The sequence below is a fragment of the Cardiocondyla obscurior genome, linkage group LG01 (genome assembly GCF_019399895.1).
Source record: "Cardiocondyla obscurior isolate alpha-2009 linkage group LG01, Cobs3.1, whole genome shotgun sequence".
In the NCBI taxonomy this organism is placed as follows: Eukaryota; Metazoa; Arthropoda; class Insecta; order Hymenoptera; family Formicidae; genus Cardiocondyla; species Cardiocondyla obscurior.
The window spans coordinates 1,628,552-1,651,926 of record NC_091864.1 but is presented as its reverse complement, the minus strand read 5'-3'; the positions used below and the strand labels follow the sequence as shown (position 1 = coordinate 1,651,926).

Here is a 23,375-nt window from a genome sequence, read left to right as displayed (position 1 = left end):
AATTTAAAAAAAAGAGAGAAAAAAAAAATCTATATTTACTACTCGTCGATTTGTAAAAAAATTCAATTACTTTTCGCCCGCCAGTTTTAACTCCCTCACGCGATTGTTATAGATCTATTATAAATTTTCGTTGCGCGAGCGTAACGGTGTTCTAACTGGGATCCCTTAAATAAATATCGATCAATTAACGAAATCTCGTCGAATCCCGCGAACGTTTCTACTGTAGCTCTCGGTATCGGGAAACTATCGCGGGGAAACTGTTATCGGCGAAAGTCAATTAGCTTCGCGCTCGCAGGCTTTAGCACACAGCGGCACAATAATGTAATAAAATGTTTATGTTACTGCGCACCTGCCGCTTATCGCGAGATAAACCCAAGAGAGGATCGGCTGACGTAGTTTCTCCGTCGAAGAACGTTGATGCACCCACGGTACACACATATCGCTCGCTAGCCGTAATAATTTTAATTAGATCGTCCCGTAATTATTACGTCTTTAGCATCCATCCTCTCGCATCGTTAGATTCGTAAATATGCAGCGCGGTTGAATTTCCCTTTCGTTCGAATAATAGCAATTTTGATCTTGTGCTTCTCCGCTACAAATTCGTAAATAGAACGTGGTGTTATTACAAGTAATAACTACTCACGCAATTGCATTACAAAACGCGGGCGTTCGCTACGCATATCGGATGTAGTATCGTGTGCACTCCAAGATTGGTACTCTGGCGTACCGAGACGCCTTAACGAGTTTGTTCATCGTACGTGGATTAATTGCGATCAAGGTACGATACCGATTCCAAATTAAATACTGAAAGTTTATTGAAAATTGCGGACCGCAATCGCGGCGCGTTTTTATTCGCGCGGCAGCGCGAATGTATCTTGCCAGCGACGTTTCTATCTATTGGGAATCAATAGTAATTACGAGGGAATTATCTATTCATTGATGCAAAATTTTTTTTTTTTCTAAAAAATTTAATTTATTTCCCTTTTCCAATTTTAATTAATAGAATAATAATAATAAATCGAGATCCTTATTGGTAAAGAATATTTCATGAAATGTAAAACCCATTATTATTTAAATCCCTCCGATTATCTTCGTAATTACTGAGATCTATATAATTATGCAACCGCCCGTCGGAATATCGACAAGGCTCTGTAGTACAAATTTCCGACCGCTCCTTGCTTTCAACAGCAAGACAAGTGACTCAGCCTGTCATCGTTATTGCTCCCTTTTCCACGAATAAAAATATAAAAACGCGAGATACCTATAGCGACACGCAAAGTTCCCCGTTTTCGATATCGAAAAATCGCGTATCATGGAAGTTGTAATTTCCTCCGTGACAAAGTAACGATTGCGCTGAGCTCTTTCCCGCCGTCGTCGCGTAAATCCTCAACTCTTTTGCTGCTCGCGTCGATCGACGCCTCGCGGAGCCCAAAATCGGAGTCGGAATCGGGCGCGGGGGAGAGAGGGACGCTTTGGGGTAGTGTAACGAGAAGAAATCGCGGGAGTAGCAGGTATGAGACGAAGGCGAGTTGGATTTAGCTGGTGGAAGTGAGGATAAGGGCCAGGGGAAACGAGACGAGAGACGCGGGCGTTCTCGGCGGGGCAAGTTTGCCCTCATCTACCCGCGGGAAGCAATTTCTTAGCGTAACCTTATCACCGCGCTCTAGGTAGGTGAGACACCACCGCGTACTCGATAAAGGCGTATAAAACTCACTGCGGCGCGCACCGTGCGCGAAGGAGCGAGCACCAAGTTTCCGCGAAAAACAAGCTGGGAATACTAAAAGCGGGGAAGCGATAAAAGCATCGCGGGAAAGCCCTCCTTCGCCATTGACCTTCGACCGAGTTTCGTACGCTCCTTCGCCGCGACTTTCGTGCATCCGACCGGCGGCAATCGGCAGCCCCTCGATTATTCTCGCGGCCCCCGCGATCCGTTCCGTCTCTCGCGGGGTTGTTTTCAGATAATTGAGTAATCGATAGTTCCCGTCCCCCTGCCGGTGGGTTACCTCGGTGTATCGTGTAATTGCAGTTAAATGGCGATAAATCATCTCTTTGTGAAAAGTATACGGCCGGCCCGGCGTGTCTACAGCGTCGATGAAATTGATGATGAATTAACGAGATTGCGGATGGAGTGGATATGATAAACAAGCGGCTCCGTCAGTAATCGATGACAAACGATTACCGGAGCGCCCTCTCCTCTTTTTATTTTTTATTTTTAATTTTTTTTGTACAGACGTTCGGTTTTCAGAAACGGTGTAATAAAAAAAATACGCGCGTATACGGGCCACGCGCCTCGACCGGCTGTAAAATAATTGACTCGCCGGGTCGTTTTGACGGGCGATACGTCGGCGTTACCACTTGGGTGTACCTAGGCTAGTTGTCAGCCCGCTACCAATGAATTGAACGAGCAAAACGCAGCCGTCGCGTATCGTTTCCCTCCCCCGCCTCCCCCTCGGTTGCGCCCTCGAGAGATGACACAATGGCGTTTCGGTGGCCTTTTAGCGAATGAAAGCCACTCGGTCCTCGCCTCCGTCCCTGTAGACCGCGACGGTTTCGGTTTCGAGTCGCATCGATCCGCCCGCCGCGGACTAGGTTTACGGGACAGCGGTTCTCAAGCACGTGCACGCGGCATATTCGACATTGCGCGACGCATTCCGGAGGTAAATGTCTACGTTTACAACGCGCGATTTTCCCACGCGCGAGAAACTTGGGCCTCGAGTTCCTAACTAAATGTAAAAAAAAAAAAAAAAAAAAAAAAAAGAAAATAGTCGACGCTCCCTGCATTTTTCGACCGTAGACTGAGCCACGCGAGAAGCATTTCCGTTTCAACGTCGAACTGTTTGGCCGACGCGGCCTTAGATTTACCGCGCGATGCAAATATTCCGCATCGATCGCAAAAGAGAGCCCAGTCATTCCTGCGTTATTTACACGCGCAACGTAACTACACAGCTAACGTAATATGCGAGTACGTAACTACAACGCCCGTCTATTCGCGCAGAACTTTGCGTTACATATAATACGTAACGTATTTCCCTTGACGTGCGTACCACCGCGTACATACGCGTTTTCGATATCCGAGCGAATATGTAGAATCCACGGACTAGCTATTAAATACACTCTATTGAATTAATTGTCTGAACGGTCGTATCATTACCAAGCGAATGTGACGAGACAGCCCGGCATCAATTTCGTGTACTTTGAATTAATATAATATCTCGGGAAACGCGTACGCTGGAAACGGAAACAATTTCAGGAAGTACAGTTCCTTTATTTTAATTCTGAGATGCAATTAATATTTCCTAAACATATAGTTACAAAAAATATAATGGTATTTTTTTTCTTTTTTTTATTTACAAAAATTGTAATAAAATTCTTTTTTAAATTATTTCGCCATCGAGAGATTACCGCTTGTAATAAAATGGAAACTTAATTAATACTCGTATTTTTTACTAGCTTACATATTGATGCTTTAAAATTCTTGAGAAATAAAGGGACGCTAAATTAATTTTTGACAGAAATTAATATCGAACAGCTTCTCTCGTTTAAACTTTTTTTTTTCAAATAGTTACTTCGTAATCAGCCACGTGTTTTTTTTCTTTTTTTTAAATAAATATTTCAAACGCAATATAATGTGGTAGTCATATAGAGGATGCAAGAGTTGACGGCAATTTTGGTATTAATATAAACATGGTGTTTACTACGGAAGCATACGATATATAGCAAGTAATATGACACGTAATCAATAGGACGTAGCAAATACCCATTTTCGCGTTTTATGTCGCTGCAAACAGCTATCTTATATGAGACGTTATACTAGTTGGTCCGCGACTTTGCAAAGCCCATGAAATAACCAAGAGTTCGTGCAGCACACATATAATTAATTTCACCGGTAGACTGTGCGATAACTTTGAAGAACGCTGTTTGACTGTACCTTTGTCGCGTAGAATCGCGGCTAATTGTATTATGTATCCAACACGGGCTATTAAAGCAAGTCTTGCAAATAGCCACAGTAGCGAAATCAATGTTAATTAACAACGGCGGCAACTTCTAATTAAATTACCCGACTAGTTTAACGTCGGTATTTTTGCATCCCCGTCGAACTTATCATCGAGCGATGAACGCCGCCGACGAATTAGGGAATCGAGATCGCGGGGGGAGCGAGTTAAGAAGCGCAATGATAACTCCGAGGCGTATCGCGCGAGCGCTATTATGGACGCAGCCGAATCAGGTAATGAGAGTAGACGCGGTAACGGGAGTCGGGAATGGTAACGAGAGTAACCGCGCTAACGAGGATGATACCGAATTGTAGCGGGTGAGTCGCGAGGTAGGAAAGGGCAAGATGCGCGACGGGATTCCGACAACGAGAGAAGTAGTCGAACGTAAGTACTCGCGGAAGGGCGGGAAGGCCGGGGGGACCGATACCCCGAGTCTGATGGGGCAATTTCGTGTTTGGAAAGCCCGAAGATGCCTGGAAGCGGGTTATGCCCGCTTGGGATTACCTCAACGGTGACTACGAAAAATAAGGCGCGGGGGGGAAGGGGAGGCGAGCTCGGAAATACCAAGTAGACTGTGTCAATATCTGCGTATGCGATGCACGTACATCGCCGCGGGGAAACGGGCGCCGGCGGGAACATCGGTAGCGAGAAATTTTCCAGTGTGTTATGTTTTACTAAGGATTGTTTGCGCTTGTATTTTATTCAAATATATACGCGCGGGCGCGGACGTGTGTATGTGTGTGTGTGCACGGCATCACGCGGGCGTATAAAATGCCGAGGGGAGGGAAAGAGAAGGAATCCCGGGTACGCGAGTCGCCATCGAGAATTCTGATATCTAGTCGTTCGGAATGCCCTCCTCATTTTGATGGCGATGCTTTTATAATTTTTCACAACCGAGTTTAATGCCGGCGGGAAACGCGGTAGTATTTGGCTCTTCTTATTCCCTTCCAGAGATCTGAACGCGTAGTCAAGAGCAGCTTTTAATATCGCGAAGAGAACTCTTCCTAAAACGTTGCATTTAACAAACTTCGGTTTTTATATACATGTATACACGTTTCGTCGAACTCGAAAAATACAGCGTGGTATAAATTCGCAATTTTTCGCGTATTATAAACCGTTACCTTTAGTGCGATTTATAACCGTTCTCCCCGATCAAATCTCCGAACGATGATGGGATTATAATTACTCGCTCGAGGAAACAAAGTAAATTAAACATCGTTAGAGAAGGCGAGGATGTGCCGGCAGCGGCGAAAAGTATATCCTTGGCGGTCGGCTTGCGGGACGCGGGCGCGAAATACGTGTTATCGCGATTATTTCGGCGGCGATAACGCAATTTCACGGTACACGGGGCAACACTCGTGTTCCGTGTAATTGAGCCGTGCTGTCGGTCGTTTGAAAGGCCGCCACTCGGCCCGCATTCCCGTCGAGTTATTCTTCGGAATAACACGTCGCCGAACGTCGCGTGTTAGACTATCTAAATCTGCGATTTCGCCGGGAAGTCCATCTCGTTTCTGCAAAAGCATATCGGCGAATACCGTGAAATTCAACGATTTCGTTTACCCGCTTTTTTATTTTTCTTTTTTTTTTTTCCCTCTTTCTTTAGTGAACGTGTACCGTTTAATTCGTAGATTTTTCCGCGATACGCAAATCGATTTCAAGGTAAATATAATTACAAACGCGCGCGATGCGATTTAGTTTCGAAGAATGAACTTCGTAATTTAAAAATACGATATACGTGTAATCGTAATCGTTTACCGAACGATGACGAAAAGTTGATACTCAAGGGGACCGGAAAGTACGGAATTGTCTCTGTGATCTCTCGTTCGGAAAATCAATATTGCAGAGTGGGTTCACGAAGTTATATAGCTCTGTGTCGAGCGTCAAATGAATGAAAAGCTACCCGCGATTTAGATTGGCATACCGCTGATATTACGTAGTATTATGACTGAAAATACTTACCCTCGATAATGGGATGGCGCGGCTTGTAGGACATGTCTGAAAAGAGAAAAAGGGATTGGTATTAGTGAAATTAGTTACGATCCTCCACATGTGTACACGCAATTACTTACAAAGCCCCTCCCCTACTCCCTCACTATCTTTATAACAATTTCGCGAGCACCGCAATTACGACATTCCGGCATTCTAACTTTAACGATGTTTAGACTACCCTCTAATTAATTAAAACTCGAACTGAAAACTTGCATTCGGTAAAAAAAGAAAAAAAATTATATAAACAACTGCTAAGTCGGCAATTAATATAAATAGAAAAATAATGCTTATCGCGAGGCTTTCGGAAAATAAATAATATATTATTTCTGATGTACTAGATTTATAAGATAATTCGCACACTTTTCGATCCGAAGCAGACGGAGGTCTTTATTGTCCAACCGTTTAAAATGCAAATCAAATAAAACACAGCCTCGTGCACGAGCTGTGAAAAGGATTGCCCTCTGTTTCTCTCTCTTTTTTTTTTTTTCTTTCTCTCTCTCTTTCTCACTTTACATAGAATTAAGTAATTTATATTAGTGCTTACGTCGTGATAAGATTTATTCCACTTAATTGATGCAGCTTAATTAAGGGTTTTAATTCAATTAAAATCCACCTTAATTAACTGACCATTCTTACCGGTCGTCCAGGATGCGGTTCTTGTCGCGTAACGAGCCCCACGAGACGCGGAAATATAAATGCACAAAGCGTCTATGCAGCCCGCACTTAGAACGAAAGAAAGTACAAACGTGCACCAATATTCCAAATAGCGACGTTTTTTAAAGAAATATAATATTACTGCGTCATTACACGCGCTGCATTACTTTTTATTTTATTTTAATTTTTTTTTAAGTTATTGAAACAATTTTTTTCAAACATGATAAATAAAGAACAATATCATAGCATATATTTGCGACGGACGAGCAGGCGGAGAAAATCGAACGCCATTGCGTTCTGCAAACGCATGTACGCACGCATTCAAAGCTCCTCCCGCGAAACTTTTAATTATTATATCCGGACGACCCTTTAATGAAGAGATTCTATGCGCCCATATGATGTTGAAAATAATTACAAGTTTCCCATATGAAATTCGAGAGATGCGCGGAAAATGGATTGCCAAACGGGGAGGAGGGGGGGAGGGAGAAACGTCCGTCACGAAGGCACCACGGTATCAGTGACGTATTGTACGCGCCGTTATCGGGATGGAAGTAATGGAGAAAATAACTGGAATTTCTCGAAGCAGAATATTAATCCGGCGCTTTCATCGCCGCCGACCGTTGCGAACAAAATTCCGCGGCAAGTAATGACTATCGCGAACAGAGGAGAGCGCAGTAACACGCTAAATTCTAGGCGTTTGTTCTTGGATAAATTCGGAGAGCCGGCTCCTCCTTTGAAATTTAAATTGCGACATAATTATCAAGCTCGTAACACGGGCGTGACACGCGGCCGTAATTAAATCACGTCAAAGGCGTGTCACGGATATACGTAATGCGTTTAAAAAAGATGAAGCGCGAAGACGATGGAAAGTATTTCGCGGGTAGTTCCTCGCGAAATAAAAACATAATCCATGCGATCGAATACTCTGTTAGCCTAAGAAAGAGCCGAGGGGGATGACGCGGGTATCTCCGTCGCGAATCAGCCGGTGTAACGACGTATTGAAATGCGCCTCGCATATAGAGTGGTGTGTTAAGCGCGCGAATCGGCCGTCCCATAAATTTCGAAATCGGACACTCGGAAGAGAGTCAGGCCGGGACAGATCTCGCCTAGGATCGTATCTCGGTGTGTGCATACCTAGTACGCCGTTGCGACGCAGTTTCAGCCACGCGGCGCCGCCAAAGCATCGATATGTATGCAGGTCGGCCGTATGAGAATTTGCGCGCGCCGATATCGCACCGATATTCTCCCTTTTCCGGGATACGGGATGCGAGATACCGCGACGGGATTGACGCGAGGACGGGAAACAGCGTGTTACCGTGCACTAGGCGATGGATAACCGCGCTAATTGGCTTATGAGACGTGCGCTCGCGGATGGGTGCGAGCCCGCGAGAGCGTCGTGCAATTCGCGTAAGAGCCTTCGCGCGGAAAACTTCTGACTGATGACGAAGACGCGAAACGCGAGATCGCTCGATTATCGCGTTACACGCGACATTTTTCCCGTCTACCGTACGCTCGTTGTTTATTGCGAAATGTTATATCGAGCATATGATAGGGTACCTCATTTCTGTCAATAATCTGTGAATAAATATATTAAATTTCAATTATATAAACATACGAGAGAGTAAATTATGCTGCGCTATTTGATACAAACAGAAAAGTAGATTATAATATAATTACCGTTATTTGGGGGGAAAAAAATTATTACATTATAATTACGTATATTAAAAAGATATAAATAAAATAATAAAAAATAAAATAAACTGACGATAGTCCACGAACTTCCACGTAACGTTTTGGCAGGGTATTCGGAAATTAATTCGCGCAAGATAGATATCGATGTGCGCCAAGTCCTAGCCGGATATCAATGTGGTAACGGATAACCATCGAGACAATAGGACACAACGCGGTTGAATAAACTCGTTAAACGACCGGGCTGTATGCATTCGCGCGCGGAAACTTCACGGAAGGCATCTGTATCCGGAAGATTGCACAGATCGATTTTATGCGCACTCGAGGATTCGATAAAGTGCATTGTTCTTGGTAGGATTGTAGAATACTGATGAGAGTACAAGGGAGAAGGAAAGAAACGGAAACGTCGTAGAAGAAACTCCTCGTGGAAATCGTAGAAAAATATAAAACCGTAGTGCATACTATAAATCTATTGGAAAATTCCATTTCTATCCCGTACAAAGGGGCAATATGTTTTTATATGTAATTCGTGTATTTTAAATCTAACGGCACTTTATAATGGCTTTATTTCCGCGCGGCGGTCGCGTGGCGGGGTTCCCCCCGAAACCGGAAAGGAAGCAATTGCGATCCAAAAACGACGGAAACGGGATACTTTAATGCGCGCGATAAATTCTGGACAAATGGCGGCGCCCGTAAATGCCGGTGAAATTTAAGCGTGTATAAATATTCGATGCGCATGCAATATTACGCATCCTCGGGACGATTGTTCGGGTACAACGGCGGGGTAATTCGTACGCTTTTCCCGCGCCCGTTTTATCGCGGTTCATAAACATAATGTTCTCGCACGTGAGGAGAGGCGGAGAGTAGTATTTTATAGAGAATTTTCGCGCGTGCACGCAGACGCCATCCTTCATTCCTCTCCTTTTTTTGCATTCGACAACGTCTCGCGACCGCGGGATTGTCTCGGGATCTCGCTGGAAACGCCGGTGAAACACTCCCCCGACTTTCCTCATTCGTGAATATATACGAACCGCCCGTATACCTGCCAAGCAGACGAGGTCGCTTATGTAGCGCACGTACTACTGAAGAGGATACATTACACGGAATATATAAGAGCTGTAATGTCATAAACGAAGCACGAGATTTTGTCTGCTTGCTTGCTTTGTCATTTCTCCAAACGTTGAGCCGTAGAAAAGCTCATAAAGGCAGCGCTTGTAACGCAATATGCGGCAGTTCGAGTAAGTCAAGGCCGTAACAAACAGTTTTATTAAAATTAATCGCGCATCGCCGTTAAAAACCATTTTTATGTTATATAGAAAATATTTAAGCTGATTACGGAGCAAAATGAACGATGCAACTCGTATATTTTTTTTCTTTCTCTCTCTCTCTCTATCTCTCTTTGTAAAAATATATATTATTGTGCCAGAGATTGCAATTGCGTTGTGAAAAGATATTTGTCAGGATATCAAACGTGCATTCTCGTTCCGCGATAAACAACAGTAAATAATAAATAGGTAACGTTTGCACTCTCTCTTTCTCTATCTTTCTCTCTTTCGCTCCCCTCTTAGAAATACTTCTGCGATAAGAGCGTGCAGTATTTTTTGTAAGTGCACTTTGTTTTGCGTAAATAAAAGTATCGCTTTATCGCGCATACTAGTGAAATGCATGCCGCTCCATAAAAGTTGTAGAGCTCCGCGCGATGTAAATGTAAATTGCATTCTGCATACACGGATAAAAATATTTTCGTGCGAGGCGACGTTCACCGGTACGAGATATTAGTTTTATTTATTGGCGCGCTTATAGCACCGCTGTTTATCAAAATTTTCAATTTTCCCGATAAATCCGCACGCTCGAGTTGGACAATACCTACTACCGTCCCGACAATTCGCCGCATTCACCGAGCTCGTCTGCGAATTTATATGTTTCGAATCGTCATCTAGCGTAAACCGTGCCCGATCGGTGGATACGGATGTCAATCCCGATGCGTGCGTGTCTCAGTTATGAAGATGAGATGGATGCGTTCAACTGTGTATTCACCGACCAGTTGGATCACAGTTGGTCTATCAATCCAGTAAGCTTAGTGCAACATTAGTTCGATCTTCATCGCGAATGTCCAATATTGTCAATAACTAACTCGCGTATAGAGTATTCAATGGGGTTTACGCTGCAAATCTCTCGAGGCCTTAAATTCGCGCGCCGGTTTCTGCGGCGTAAATTTGATCGCCGAATCCGATCGATGGGAAGATCCTAAATTCGCACGAATTTATTAGAGACGTCTGTATAATTAAAAAAAATTATTTCTCATCAGTCTCATCCGTTCTCAAAACCTAGAAATGTAACACTCGATAATAACGAGCTGGAAAAGCTAGATATATAAACGTTTATCGCCGCGTACTAGTCTACTGTTATTTGTTGACCTTACGCAACGCTCGACTGCCGAATTCATCGGGCCAGCCGGTTCATGCCGCCCGCCGCCGTAGTGTGAGTACGTGCGTATGTTTTTATCTGACCGGCACCTTGCGCTCGAAATTCGCAAGGTGGAGGACGCGCGGACGGCGGACGGCAAGAACCGGTTTCTCCGGCAGATTCGGCAGCCGACCGCCGCGGTAGTGTTAGTACGTGCGTGAGTTTACGTCTGGCCGGCACCTTGCGCTCGAAATTCTTAAAGTAGTGGACGCGCGGGCAAGGGACAGCAAGAACCGGTTTGCCCGACGAATTCGGCAGTCGAGCGAGATTTGCGTAAGGTCAGCTCAACAACAAAGCACTCCGCGAAAAAAGTTTAGACGTCTATTTAGATACACAGTACACACCGAGCAAAAACTATACGGTCGATACTAGACAGATTTTACTTTTCTTTTTTAATACTTTTTTATAATTTATGGCAGTACCAAGCTAGTCACAAGTTAAGAAATATATTTAATTTGCGCGATCTAACCACTAGTTGCAAAATCAAATTAGCTAAATAAATTTCCACTCGGGTTTTTTTTTTTGTTTTATTTTTTATCACTCTTGTTACACATCGTGCATTATTAAACCGTTAAAAATAAATTGTAATATAATCGGATGGATAGAAGTTCGGTATGCGAAATCAACGAGGAGGAAGTCTGATTGGCCGTGGTAATATCTAGTGCAGGGGATCAACCGCGGTGGTGTATATGTTTGTATGTTCTACGAATCTATCAAACTGTTTGCACGCTCGATGTTGCACGGATTACAGGATTGCGAATCTGCTTATCGCGTTTGCCGGAACAGATGAGATTCCGATGTAAAAGTCAAACAGTCCGAATTGAAAGTTGAATCCCGCGCAGTTAGTTATTTCGCGCGCGTATAAACAAGCGAGCGCATTCCCCGTGAAGTCACGCCGATTGTCAATTATGGACGGACTTATATCGTTCGCGTGTGCGTAAGAATTTCGAGGTACGATAATTCTCTCTCCCGGCAGCCGTATCTTTTTTTTAATCTCGGTTATTAATTAATCGACTATGGACAAATTAGATTACATTCAATGTGCGGGAAAGAGAGTTTAAAGGAGATTAAAGCGGCGAACGCACTTCGCTTGCCGGGCGAGATCAAAAGCCGCCTCCTCCCCGAGTTGTTGCAACGCGCGTAAATGGCAGCACGCTTGACGACTCGACTAAACTAACCCATTACTTCTTTTCCGAGTTCTGGGAAAAGCGCGGAAAATAGGGCCGCGATCGCGGCCACTCGCGCCGGCGATTGATTCCCGCGATATTTCAGAAGCGGGAGAGAAAACTTCCCTCGAGCTCGATCGCGGCGAAAAATGAAGAAAGTTTCCCTTCCGGAGGAAGGCCCATGCTCACGTCTTTCGTAACTGTGCCCACGTGCGCGATATACTTACGCCGGACGTGTCGATTTTTCGCCCTTGGCGGAAATCCGCGAGAGAGAAAGAAAGACAGACAGAGAGACAGAGAGAGAAAAAGGAAGAGAGAGGATATGCGCGCGTTAAATGATATAAAACGCAACAAAGTGAATGAAACACTCCAGCGTGCCGAAAAAACGGATTCCGCCGATCGTTGACGGACGATCGGTCGGATTACGCGATATCTTTTTACGAGCAGAGAGAAAGAGAGAGAAAAAAAAAACACGTAGTCGCGTCGCGATGAAAACAGCTCGCTCTTTAATCGAGAAACGAGAGGGGCAAGAGTATACGATCAATTACGGTATAACGAGTTAAAGGCGATATTCCGCGACGATAGCACGAATAGCCTCGGGATATAATTATTAAGCGAACAGTCGCCTCTCTCTCTACTTTCTTCTTAATTCTCGCGCATTATTTGCCTCCGCCGGGTTGACTTTCCTGTTTAAACGGGCTGAAACTTCCCTTTTGTCCATCGAAAGTTTCGAATAAACTCCCCCCTATCAGATAATATTACATTCTTGTGTAGGGCGGGCTAATGAACTCTTACGTGACCCCTTCCGCGTTAGGTGCGTGACAATTAGTTTTTACCCCTTCCGCCTTGAACGTTGTATTAGTATCGAGCCTCTCATCAGCGCTTTCCTTTTTTTTCCTCCCTCGAGTCGTACGAAAATGCACTCTCACTCGGCTCCAAGTAATCTCGTAACGGATCGCGGAATGATGATACAACAATAATGCAAGGCTGGACGGGAGACGAAGGGCGCAAATTCGGCCGCGTGATTGCCTACTCGGGAATTCCATTAAACTGTCAACCGTCACTCCTCGGCCGTGATGACAATTGACGGTGATGACGTTAACGCGGTCAGTCGCTAATAATCGGCCGAAACGGCCGGCTGACTAAAAAACGAGCCTCGTAATGAGGAGTAAGTCGCGGGCGTCGTGTCACCGCTGCCCCTTTATTAAATACTTGGCGAAACCCTACGGTGAAATATATGCAAAGCTACGAGTGACGCGTGTTTCGCGTCGAGTCGCCGACCGTTATCGGCGGAAACATCAATATCCGCGGATTAGCCGTCAATTCGTAAACATCATCAAATGAACCGAGAGCATCGACTGGCACGGGCGAGATCGGAACCGAAAATTTTCGAGTTTATCGCATAAAACTGACGGCGCTTTGACAAACGACTGCAGCGGCAGAAACTGTCGCGACAGCTTTGTAACTCAATAGTTTCCTATTTCAGAAATCTCTTCATATGTATCGACAAATTGTCATGTCTCTCTCCGTTTTGCGCGCGATTTTTACACGGACGGGTAAAATCCGATAACATATCTCCGCGCATGCACGACGATTTTTCGAGAGGGAATAAAAATTTTAGCGTTTGACCGCGACAATCGATCGCCGCCTGGGCTCGCCTGATTTTTATCAAACGGAAAGATACTCCCGACGTGAGGACCGGGAGCGTTGTCGCGCGGGTCCACGGCCGGTCAAGCCGGAGCCGCGACACGCCGTGAAACGAGCCAGCGGATAATTTGCGGCAAGAAAAATCGCTGATAAAATGAGCGGGGCGATACATCAAGCGGGGCAAGAAACGACGTTGAGTAGAAAACATTATCACGCGGCTCGCGAGCGGAATATAAACCCCGTCGATAGCGCGGAGCATCGCTTATATCCCTGCGGATAGGGGAAAGGAAAAAAGGTGATCGAATTTTTGAAGATACCTCTCGTCGAGAGAATTTCTGTCTCGACAAATAACAAGCTCGTAATGAACTTAAAGTCAAAAAGTTTACCATATAATATTAGTGCCATCGAAGGGGTTAAAGTGAGAACGTAATTTACGACGGCGAAAATATTGAGTCCGGCTTACAACATTAATTTCTTTCGACGTTACCCGATAGCACCCGTCTTCATTCGAGCAGTCGTGAATTTCTGCTGTAATAATGGATTAATGTCACGCGAACAAGTGATCGATCTACTTCTACCGGCGACAGGCAGCAGGCAGCTGAAACTTAATGGTCGCATAATCGCATACATCAGTATTAAGAATAAACTCCTAGAGCCATGCCTGATTTTCGTTACAAATAATAATAATAATTAAAGACCGGGCGGAAAGCGGCGAGCGAAAATGTATTCCGCAGGAGCGGTATTAAATATTAATTAATATTAAATTAATTAATACTACTTAACTTGTCGCAATTGCTAATCCGGGTCCAACAAACGGATTAAAATAGCTCAGCGTGAAAAATATATTTACGAAACGTAAGCCCAATTAAATAGTAATTATACTTATGAATACATCTATGTAGACTTAACAACGCATTTCTTTTTTTCGCGACTAATAAAAAAAAAGCTACAATAAATTAAAAAATAACACAAATAATTCAGTTTAATATATGTACTTCGCGATAATTTCAGAGAAAATAATTTCGCATTGTTTCACGCGCCCTTTGTTTCATCAAAAATTTATAAGTAATTTATACGGAATCACGAACAATGATCTGCGCTGTGTAGCAAGAGCAATAACCACAATTAATGTCGATTGCGCGAAATTAATGCGCGCGTAATTTCCAGCCTACCAGTTTAACGGGGCCCCCGCCCTAACAGTCTCTCGGTAATCGTAATCGACACCCCGCAGAATTTATTACCAATTAATTAAGTAACACTTTGCGGAACTTTCGCGACCGACCCCGTGCCGATCGGGGACACCGGCGCAGGTGACGTTACTTCGCGCGGCCGAGAAAAGGGCTCGTAAAAACGCCGGGCGGAAGGTCGAGCGTCAATCAGCGCGCGCTGGAAATTACAAAGTTCCGGCGAACTCTCTCGGCCGTAAGTTTGACGTCCTTAACAAGCCCACCCGCTGCCGGGCCGCGCAGTTTTTCCGAAGGAATTTTACACGGCGTTCCGGCAAGGCCGGGCGACAAGCCCCGGCAGGGGGAAATGGCGCGGAAAACCCGCGGCCGCGCGGAATCGCGGGCTAGAAAGAAAGGCCCGGCGACGGTTTTATTAAATTAAACGTCAGCTCGAGCGACGGGGCTTCCCGAGGAGCGCCGCCGCGTTCTTGGCGACTTGAGCTCCTTTCCGCCCGTCGCGAGGGCTGACCACCTCGGTTCCGCGCTGCACCGACAGACGCGGCTTCCGCCGTCGGTCGAGTTTTCATTTCGCGGCGAAACCAAAAGAGAATTCCTTTTTCTTTACCGCGCGTTTCGCTCGCAGAGGTTCGCCGGGCGATTTATGTATAACAATCGACGACTCCCGGGAGATAGGAATTGTACGTCGCTTCTCTCGTGATAAAAGAACTGCACTTGCGAAAATCGATGTCGGACCTCTCGCTTTCGGCGGAACGAACTCAACAAATACATACGCCCGCGACTTTACGAACGCCCCCTCTGTCCCCCTCAGTTCTCGCTGAGAGCTAACTCCCTCGCGTTACAAGTTCAGACAGCGGAAGTGAAATAATCTATATTAGCTATTTCGCGACGCCTCTCTACGGTCCGCTCGACGCAAATAAAGCACGGCGCCGAGTAAATGCCGACGCGAGAATAGCATAATAGGAAAACTATTTGGCGTAAGTAATCACGACAAAAAGCGCGCAGATTCCTGCAGGGAACGATCCTGGAAAGGACGCTCGGAAGCTCGGGAGTTTCTTGCCGAAGGCCGCCGATACGCGGTGCTTTTTCTCGCCGCGAAAGTTTTCGAGTTTCACAGAAAGCCTTGAGGAAGGTTCAGGGTGTGGAAGCGGAGGGCGAGAGGAAATGTCCGTAATGGAGCGTCGGGGCGGGAGGGGGGGAGAGAACCAGGCGCGGGAAAAGGAAAAGATAGAGAGAAATACGGAGGAAACGCGGTATAGAAGGACGAGCGGAGAAAGAGAGAGAAAGCGAAGAGACCAGGAGCTGGTGGGATTTATAGGTGCCGGACTTATTAACTCGACGGCGAAGTTAACATTAATCTTGACTCCAACTCGGTAACTCGCGAACAATCCCAATCGCGAACGATTGGCGCGACCCTCCCGTCCTCCGGTGAACCATCGGTCGGGTCCAGCCGCCGCTGTTCGTCTTCGTCCTTCCGAAAATCACGGAATCGCCGCGCGAGCGAGAAGCGAAGGGAAAACGGCGGAGAGACTTAATCCGGACGCAGAAAATGAACGGAAACACAGAGGGTGCGCCAATGTGCGCCCGTCACAAATTTCTAAGCGGCGGAAGGTAAGAGGAGGCGAAGTTGCTCGCTCGACAATCCCCAGCGGGAGTTAATTCGAGGCGCGCATCCCGGAAAGATCGGACGAATCTACGTGGGAGAGGAGAAATCAAACTTGCGCCTCGGCCGGAAACCGCCCCTCGGTTCCGGGGCGAAATCGACGGCACGGCCGCGCTTAAATCAACTTGATACTTCGATTAGTTTCTTTTCCGCGAAAGTTTTTGGATTGAATTTGCATGCGCGGACGAGGGGGTACCGCCGGAGAAGTTCTCGCCCGGCGCCCACGCGTATACTCGAGACAGCGCGACACCGTTGAATCGGGAGCGATAAGGTTCCGGCGATCGATCGAAATGTATAAATTCGGCTGTCTCGTTTCGCGTAATAAGGCGAGCCGAAGTCGAATGTTTCCCTATCGCGTAAGTTCCGTTACGGCGACGTAGATACCGATTTGAATCTTACGTTAGTCTGGCGATTTAATAACTCGTTTTGATCTTCGATCTTCTCCGCGAGGAAGAAAATTCCCGTGTCACCGTTGTTCCCGGCGGAATCTACGTAGAGATAATTCACATAAAATTTAGTCTACCTTGGGTGCTCTTCTAATTTAATGCGGCACACGGAGCAAGATGTTCCGTTGTGACGAATAGGAGGTACCGTAGTACTGAACTTTCTATTTCGCTACATTCTCTTGTGGACGACATTTCTCTGTTTCTCTCTCTTTCTCTCTCTCTCCCTCCCTCTCTTTTATAATAATGTAATTTGAAATCGCATGAAACAAACGCGCTAGCTCTTTACAGGATGGTAAATCGCTTCAAATCCTCCGGCATACGAACTCCTGCAGCTCACTCTCCCTCGCCCTTCGCCCCGGCAGCGCTTTTACAGCCTGAGAATTTATCTCGGCGGTGAATTTGGTTTGTATCAGTTAAAAGGGTGCAAGTTTCGCCTCGTAATTTCCGACGGTTATCGCGCGCAACCTAACGAATTTTACAGCCGCAACGCAGTTTCGCCAATTTTACAAGCGTCATTCCAAGAGCCGCGATAAAGCGATGCAGCGAGTATCGGCGCGATTTTTTTTTCTCCCTCTACCTCCCTCCCCAGCACGTGTGCGCTAATCATTAATATTATACAAAGTTTTCACGTGCATCGCTGGCTTTAATGTGCATTTAATCTTATTCGTATCGCATTGCGGATCGCGGGCAATTTCGATTAAAATGTTAACGTTACGAACTTAATAATAAGTTTTCGCTGTATCGATACTTCTATTTCCAATATCAGGCGCCGTATTTCGTTTTCTCTCTCTATCTCTATCTCTCCCTCTCCCTCCCCCTCTCTCTTTCCGCCCTTTCCTTTTTTTTTTTTATGCCGATGTCGATACCAAATATTGATATGGAATATCGCAACGGTACCCTATACGCGTTCGTGCCCCGCAAAAGGTAGCCCGCAATCTCGTACGAGATGCCGCAAGGCGAACCGCGTTCGCGATCTGGCTCTTGCCTAAAGATCCAATTTCGCCGTGCCTTTTTCCAACCCGTTCGTGCAATCGGCGCCGTTCCGCCCTTCGCGTCGAACGTAGAACGGACGGGGAATTGCGGAAGGGCGTTTAAACACCTCGGATCCCGCTGTCCGTCGCGGAGTGAAGAACGAGCGGTAGTCGATGGATATACGCGAGCGATCTTACCCGCCTAACTTTCGTGCGGCGATCAAACGCACCCGCGGCGCGGAAATTCGCCGGGACTTTCGTGCAGCTGCATGCGAATGTGTCATGTAACGCGATTATCTCGGGCGGGGCGAGCGGCGGCGGTTTACACGTGCAGCTGCGAGACGCGGTAGTACGTATCGGGTTAACAATGTTCCGAAGCCGGGGGCGCGAAGGGTAGCGAGTTGCAAACGCCGCAATCTGATTCGCAATGCTGAAACGCACGCGATAAGAAACGAGAAGCGCGCGCTGTGTGTTAACTTCCGAGTTAAACATTCCGCTCGTCGAGACGCCAAATTTATCAGACGCGCCGAGTTTACGCGGCCCGATTGTCTGAAGCGAAGCGGCCCCGCTGAACCGCGGTAACTCTCGCGACGCTCCGTTCCGTCCAGACTTTTTAACGCGGCTCGTCATTTTGCCGCGGGAGCTCGAACGTAGGCACCGGAGACGGTCGAGGTTTACTTTTTGCCAAAACCGCGCGCCGTAATTGCGACCGATAATCGACGCCGTGAGACTCGCGTTGGTAAAATTATTATCGTCCCGTCCCGTGACAGTACGAAGGATACTGCAAATATGTTGACAGACCGGCGGCATTTACATCGAGGTACAACGTCGACGGTAGTATATCCCGAAGCCGGCGCGGGTTCTCTATAATTTATGTGGGACAAACCTCGACTGCGGGGTTTATGGGGGTCGTACGACGGCGGATGAGGGGTGGGCGAGATATCTCCGGCCTTAATATGATCGGCGACGCCCTTAATCCCGAAACCCCGTTTCCGCCGCCCTCCCCCGCGCGCGCGGCAAGCTTGCTCTAGAATGAGGACGAAATGGTGGAATCGCGGGAAGCTCTCATAAAGGCAGATGCGGACACGTGCCTTACATACTAAACCCCGATCCTGCGCCAAAGCCGTCGCACTGCACGTTCGTGGCTATGTATAGGGTGTTCTAGAACTGTCGTGTTTCCTGCCAGATGCGGATTCCAGCGACTAAAGAGAATGAGAGAGAGAGAGAGAGAGGAAGGAAGGGGGGCGAAGATTGATTTTTGTTCGGCCAGCATTTAAATAATTCCGATCTCATTTGTTTGCACCGTTCAATTTTATCGCGCGGCGACTTCTTGCCGCTGCCGTCAAGTAAATATCACATAACCGTCGTAGTTACCATAGTTCGCAACTTAACGCGGGAGGGGAGGATTCAATGAAATCAGAGTCACGGATGGCGTTACAGTACGCGCCGGCATTCGAATTGAATTTCCGAAAATTCCTGCGAAAACACGCCGACCCGACAAGCCGCGCGCGGACGGACGATAACTCCGGGATTCCTACGCGCGTCGGGATTCCGTCGCCGTAGTTGTATTGTCCGCGTCGGACAATGCGCCGGCTGATTGCGAAGCGGCCGGGCGAAAACTTGACCCGAAAATAAACCGAATCGCTCGAACGCTCCGGCAGACCGCCGCCAAACGCAGTTGCCCCGAAATACAGAAAGGAAGAGAGCCGGACGCGGCGGGACGGGCTTTCCGGGGGTGTCTTGGGACAACAAAATCAACCCTTAACCACACCGTACCGCGGAGGCGGGTCGCCTATACCCCATTCCCCGATAGATCTTGAAACAGAACGCCGATTTTCAATTTATCAGAAATTAAATTGGCGCTAATTAAACTTGAGATTTAATTCGCAAATTGACTATCTAATAATTACGTAAATTAATTTTTGTTTAAATGCGAGAGAATATCGAAGAGATTCTAAATTTTATTCTACACGTGGCGGTAAATTGAATCAATTAAATTTTGCCTCGATTTGGAGGAACTTTGGATTTTAAATAAACTCGCCTGTGTGCGAGAGCGAACGCTGAAACGAATTTTTCGATCCAAACATCGGTCGACGCCTATTGTCGCGGCGCCGTAGATGAAACGTCGATCCTGTCGTTGTCGCGCGCGGGAAAGCAGACGTAGACAGGAAAAAGTGGCTCACGCGCCGACGAGTCACGATGATTTGCAAAAAAAAAGAAAACGGTATGCCTTTCCATCCTCGAATCGCCCGCAAGCCGCGTACGTTGATTGCTCGACAAATTTAAGCGTTTCCGCGTGCTTTACGAATTTTATCGTATTGCCCCTATACAACGCGCGCGTTACCGAAAATGCGATAGCCCGGGAAACGGCCAATAACAACATTATACCGATGTTCACAATTTCCAAGTCGACGGTCGCGAGTGCAATGCAGCACGTTGAACGTAACGAAATAACATTGCTTCGGAAACAGCAGCATCGATGTAACGTTATTATTATTAGTTAACATTTCGCTAGGAAGTTGTTGGCGGAAAACAATGATAAGACACACCAGCGATACAACAATACGAAAACGGATCACGTGAAAATCGCGGTACCGTTCGCTAAAGAGATTGCTTCCATCTCTGTATCCGCTAATGGATTCCCCTGGAAGGACGGGATAAATAAATGGGCGACGGTGGTACGGCTGCCGGCATAAAAGTCAGTAACATAAAACACAACAGCGACTGTTCTCCGGCACCGACAACGTTCCGTAAAACCGCGTAAAAATGCAGCATCTATGTTGAATACTACACCCGATATCCGGGACGAGAGAGAAGCTGACGCGGGGTGGGCGGCGGCGGCGGCGGCTTAGTTTTATTTTTCCCGTAATAATGCACGGACTGCCTTCTCCTCCGCTCGATTATAAATACGAATCGAAGCGTGTGTGAAAACCGTTGCTCGCGGATGACTTGGTCCGCCCGAGACGATCGCTACGAAACAGTTTATATTCTTTGCGGGTACGGAGCTCGTTGCCGAACGCGCTAAAGCGTCTCGTAAACGAGAAAGAAGCACAGAAGCGGATATAGAGGAAGTTCAGGGAACCGAATACTGATTACACATTATTATCTAGCATTCACGAAAAATTTACAACGTTAAAATAACTTTGAACAAATTGAATAACTCCAACAAAAAAGAAAAAGAGAAAAAAAAATTATAAATTTTTACAATATTTTTAAAGTTAAGTTAAAATACAATTGCGAATTAATTTGCGCTATTAATTTAAAGAAAATTAATTTTAATGTAATCATTTTAAATCTGTGAGCAGTGAGTTTTTTTTAAATTCATTAATCCAATTAAGAAAATAATTTTCTTAATTTCGATAACTTCTTTGTATTTATTTCCGCGATCGCTTTTGAATCTGGAATTAATTTCTTATGGGCGAAATTCATTTATTACGCAATAATCGCTTCCCTTTTCTGTCTCTTAGTTTCCAATAAATGTACCTACACGTTAGAGGAAAATAAATTTCGCGAATGATACGTTCTTTTAGGATGTCGTTAAAGGATGTAGTAGATCTTCCCTCATATATATAACACGTGATCTGCGGCCCGTAAACAGGGCTGGAGCGATAAATCTTTACGGCGAAGTTATTTCGGAACTTATTAGCCGATGCGAGATGCAATTCTTTCGAAAGTTCAACATGTCAATCTATTTATACAGCAGCGCATTATATTAAGAAAAAAAATATTACAAATTTATATCTAAAGTTTTATTTTTAATTTAACTTTTTTCTTTTTTGTAATATCAATTGTTAAATTACTCCAACTCACGTGTACGAGTATTTATATTTTTGTCTCGCAAAAAATTGATATATCGTTTTGAGGCTTTTAAGCAATGCTAATTTATTTAGCGCTGAAAGATATTCACTTCGAAGTTTGTAATTCGCTAGAATAATTGGAAATAAACCATCTATGTAAACTACGAGACAGCCAACTGCCATGGCGGAGGCTATAAACTGTTATGATCCTACGCTATCCTCTAACAAGCTTATCTGCGGGGAAGGGTTCCCGGTTTTGATATAGGGCTTGACCATAACCGCGTAAGCAGAAAAGTACTCCTGCACACGTTTTCACGACGGTATTTATCGCGATATTTCATACAGCGCGGGATATTCTAACGCCTTTTTTTTTTCCCCTCCCCCGTCGTGGATGTTTTCACCTGAAAACGCTCGCGGAGTTCAGTGTTATTTTAACACATTCGCGCCCGCCGCGTTGCCCGCGTTTGCCTCCGAAAATTTTTTTTAACGCGATCCATTAGCGAGTTTGGCGCTGAAATTAATCACTCGCGGCCGCGCGCGTGAATCAACGAAATTGTTCAATTAGTTACTTGTTACCCGGTAAACTAAGTAAGAACAAAGTTACGTCCACTCGTGCTTTTTTTTCTTTCTTTTTTATTTTACGGAAAAAAAAAAAAATTTTTTTTACGCGCGAAAGATTATCTAAAATTCGATCGCGGGGCGGGCGCCGCCGACTCGCTCCGGGCAAACATCTAAATCTAACACGAGCTTTCCTTTAACGCCGGGTCACGGAAAATTGCTAGCTTCCCTATGTAATGCGACTTCGCGCTCCTTCCTGTTGCCATTCGTCCTCAACAAACACGATCGCACACGAAGCGAAAACGGATTGGTCTGTCCGGCGCGGTCCGTCATTCTTTCCTACCTATTCTCCTTAAACCCACCGGTCCGTTGGCCGCATTGTAATTCCGACCGAACAGTTTCGCTAGTGGCAAGTCCCTACGTGCCCGGCATGTCAAATTCGACATATAAAACTGCCGCGGAGACAGTAACCGTTTCCGGCTTAACGTATCGCCGGCACGTGTCACCGTGCTCGTCGCCGTCGCCGTCGTCTTCGTCGTGGTCTCCGTCATCGTCTTTCGCCGTCCTCGTCGCCGGCGCCGGTCGCGGCGATTACTATGGCGAACGCGCGGACGCCCGTAAATAATTGGTATCGGATGCTCATTAGCTAAATCACCCGCTGTTATCACCGAGTCGCCTCACGAACGCTGTGTAGCACGACAATAAAATACATTGGCTACGGGCTATCTCAAGAGAAATAAATAAAATCCTCGCGAGAACGTGTATGATGGTTTCGCTCGTTATTTTCTACGGGTTAAATTTATTTATTTTTTTAATCGTTGTATACCGTAAATTTTATAAATAAAAAGAACACGTTAATAATGTACGTCACGAACTAAAAAAATGCGAAATTACGTTCTGAAAAGGTCAACTGATTTTTGTATTGCATTTAGGTAATTGTATTTAGATAATTAGATAGGAACAAATGGTGCAATTTATTAAAGAGAGATGAATGAGAAACTGCGGGTTTAGTGATAACAACTTTTCGCTCTCGAGTGCCTTATCACGGATCGATATCTAACGTTTGTTCGACAATATTCTTAATGAGCTGTTGCCGGAAAGGTAAATTTAATTAAATCGACGAATGCGACACTCGATCGATGCAAAGATTGCC

The 23,375-nt window shown here is 45.8% G+C and overlaps 1 protein-coding gene across 10 annotated transcripts in view; it reads right to left on the bottom strand.

Annotated features, from left to right (window-relative positions):
- Positions 1-23,375, bottom strand: part of LOC139112706 (agrin) — a 382,197-nt gene that overhangs the window by 219,550 nt on the left and 139,272 nt on the right. For all 10 annotated transcript variants that reach the window (XM_070673825.1, XM_070673963.1, XM_070673969.1 and 7 more), the window contains one exon: positions 5,952-5,987. In XM_070673825.1, coding sequence (XP_070529926.1) covers positions 5,952-5,987 — 36 coding nt within the window. The remainder of the gene's footprint in view (positions 1-5,951; positions 5,988-23,375) is intronic.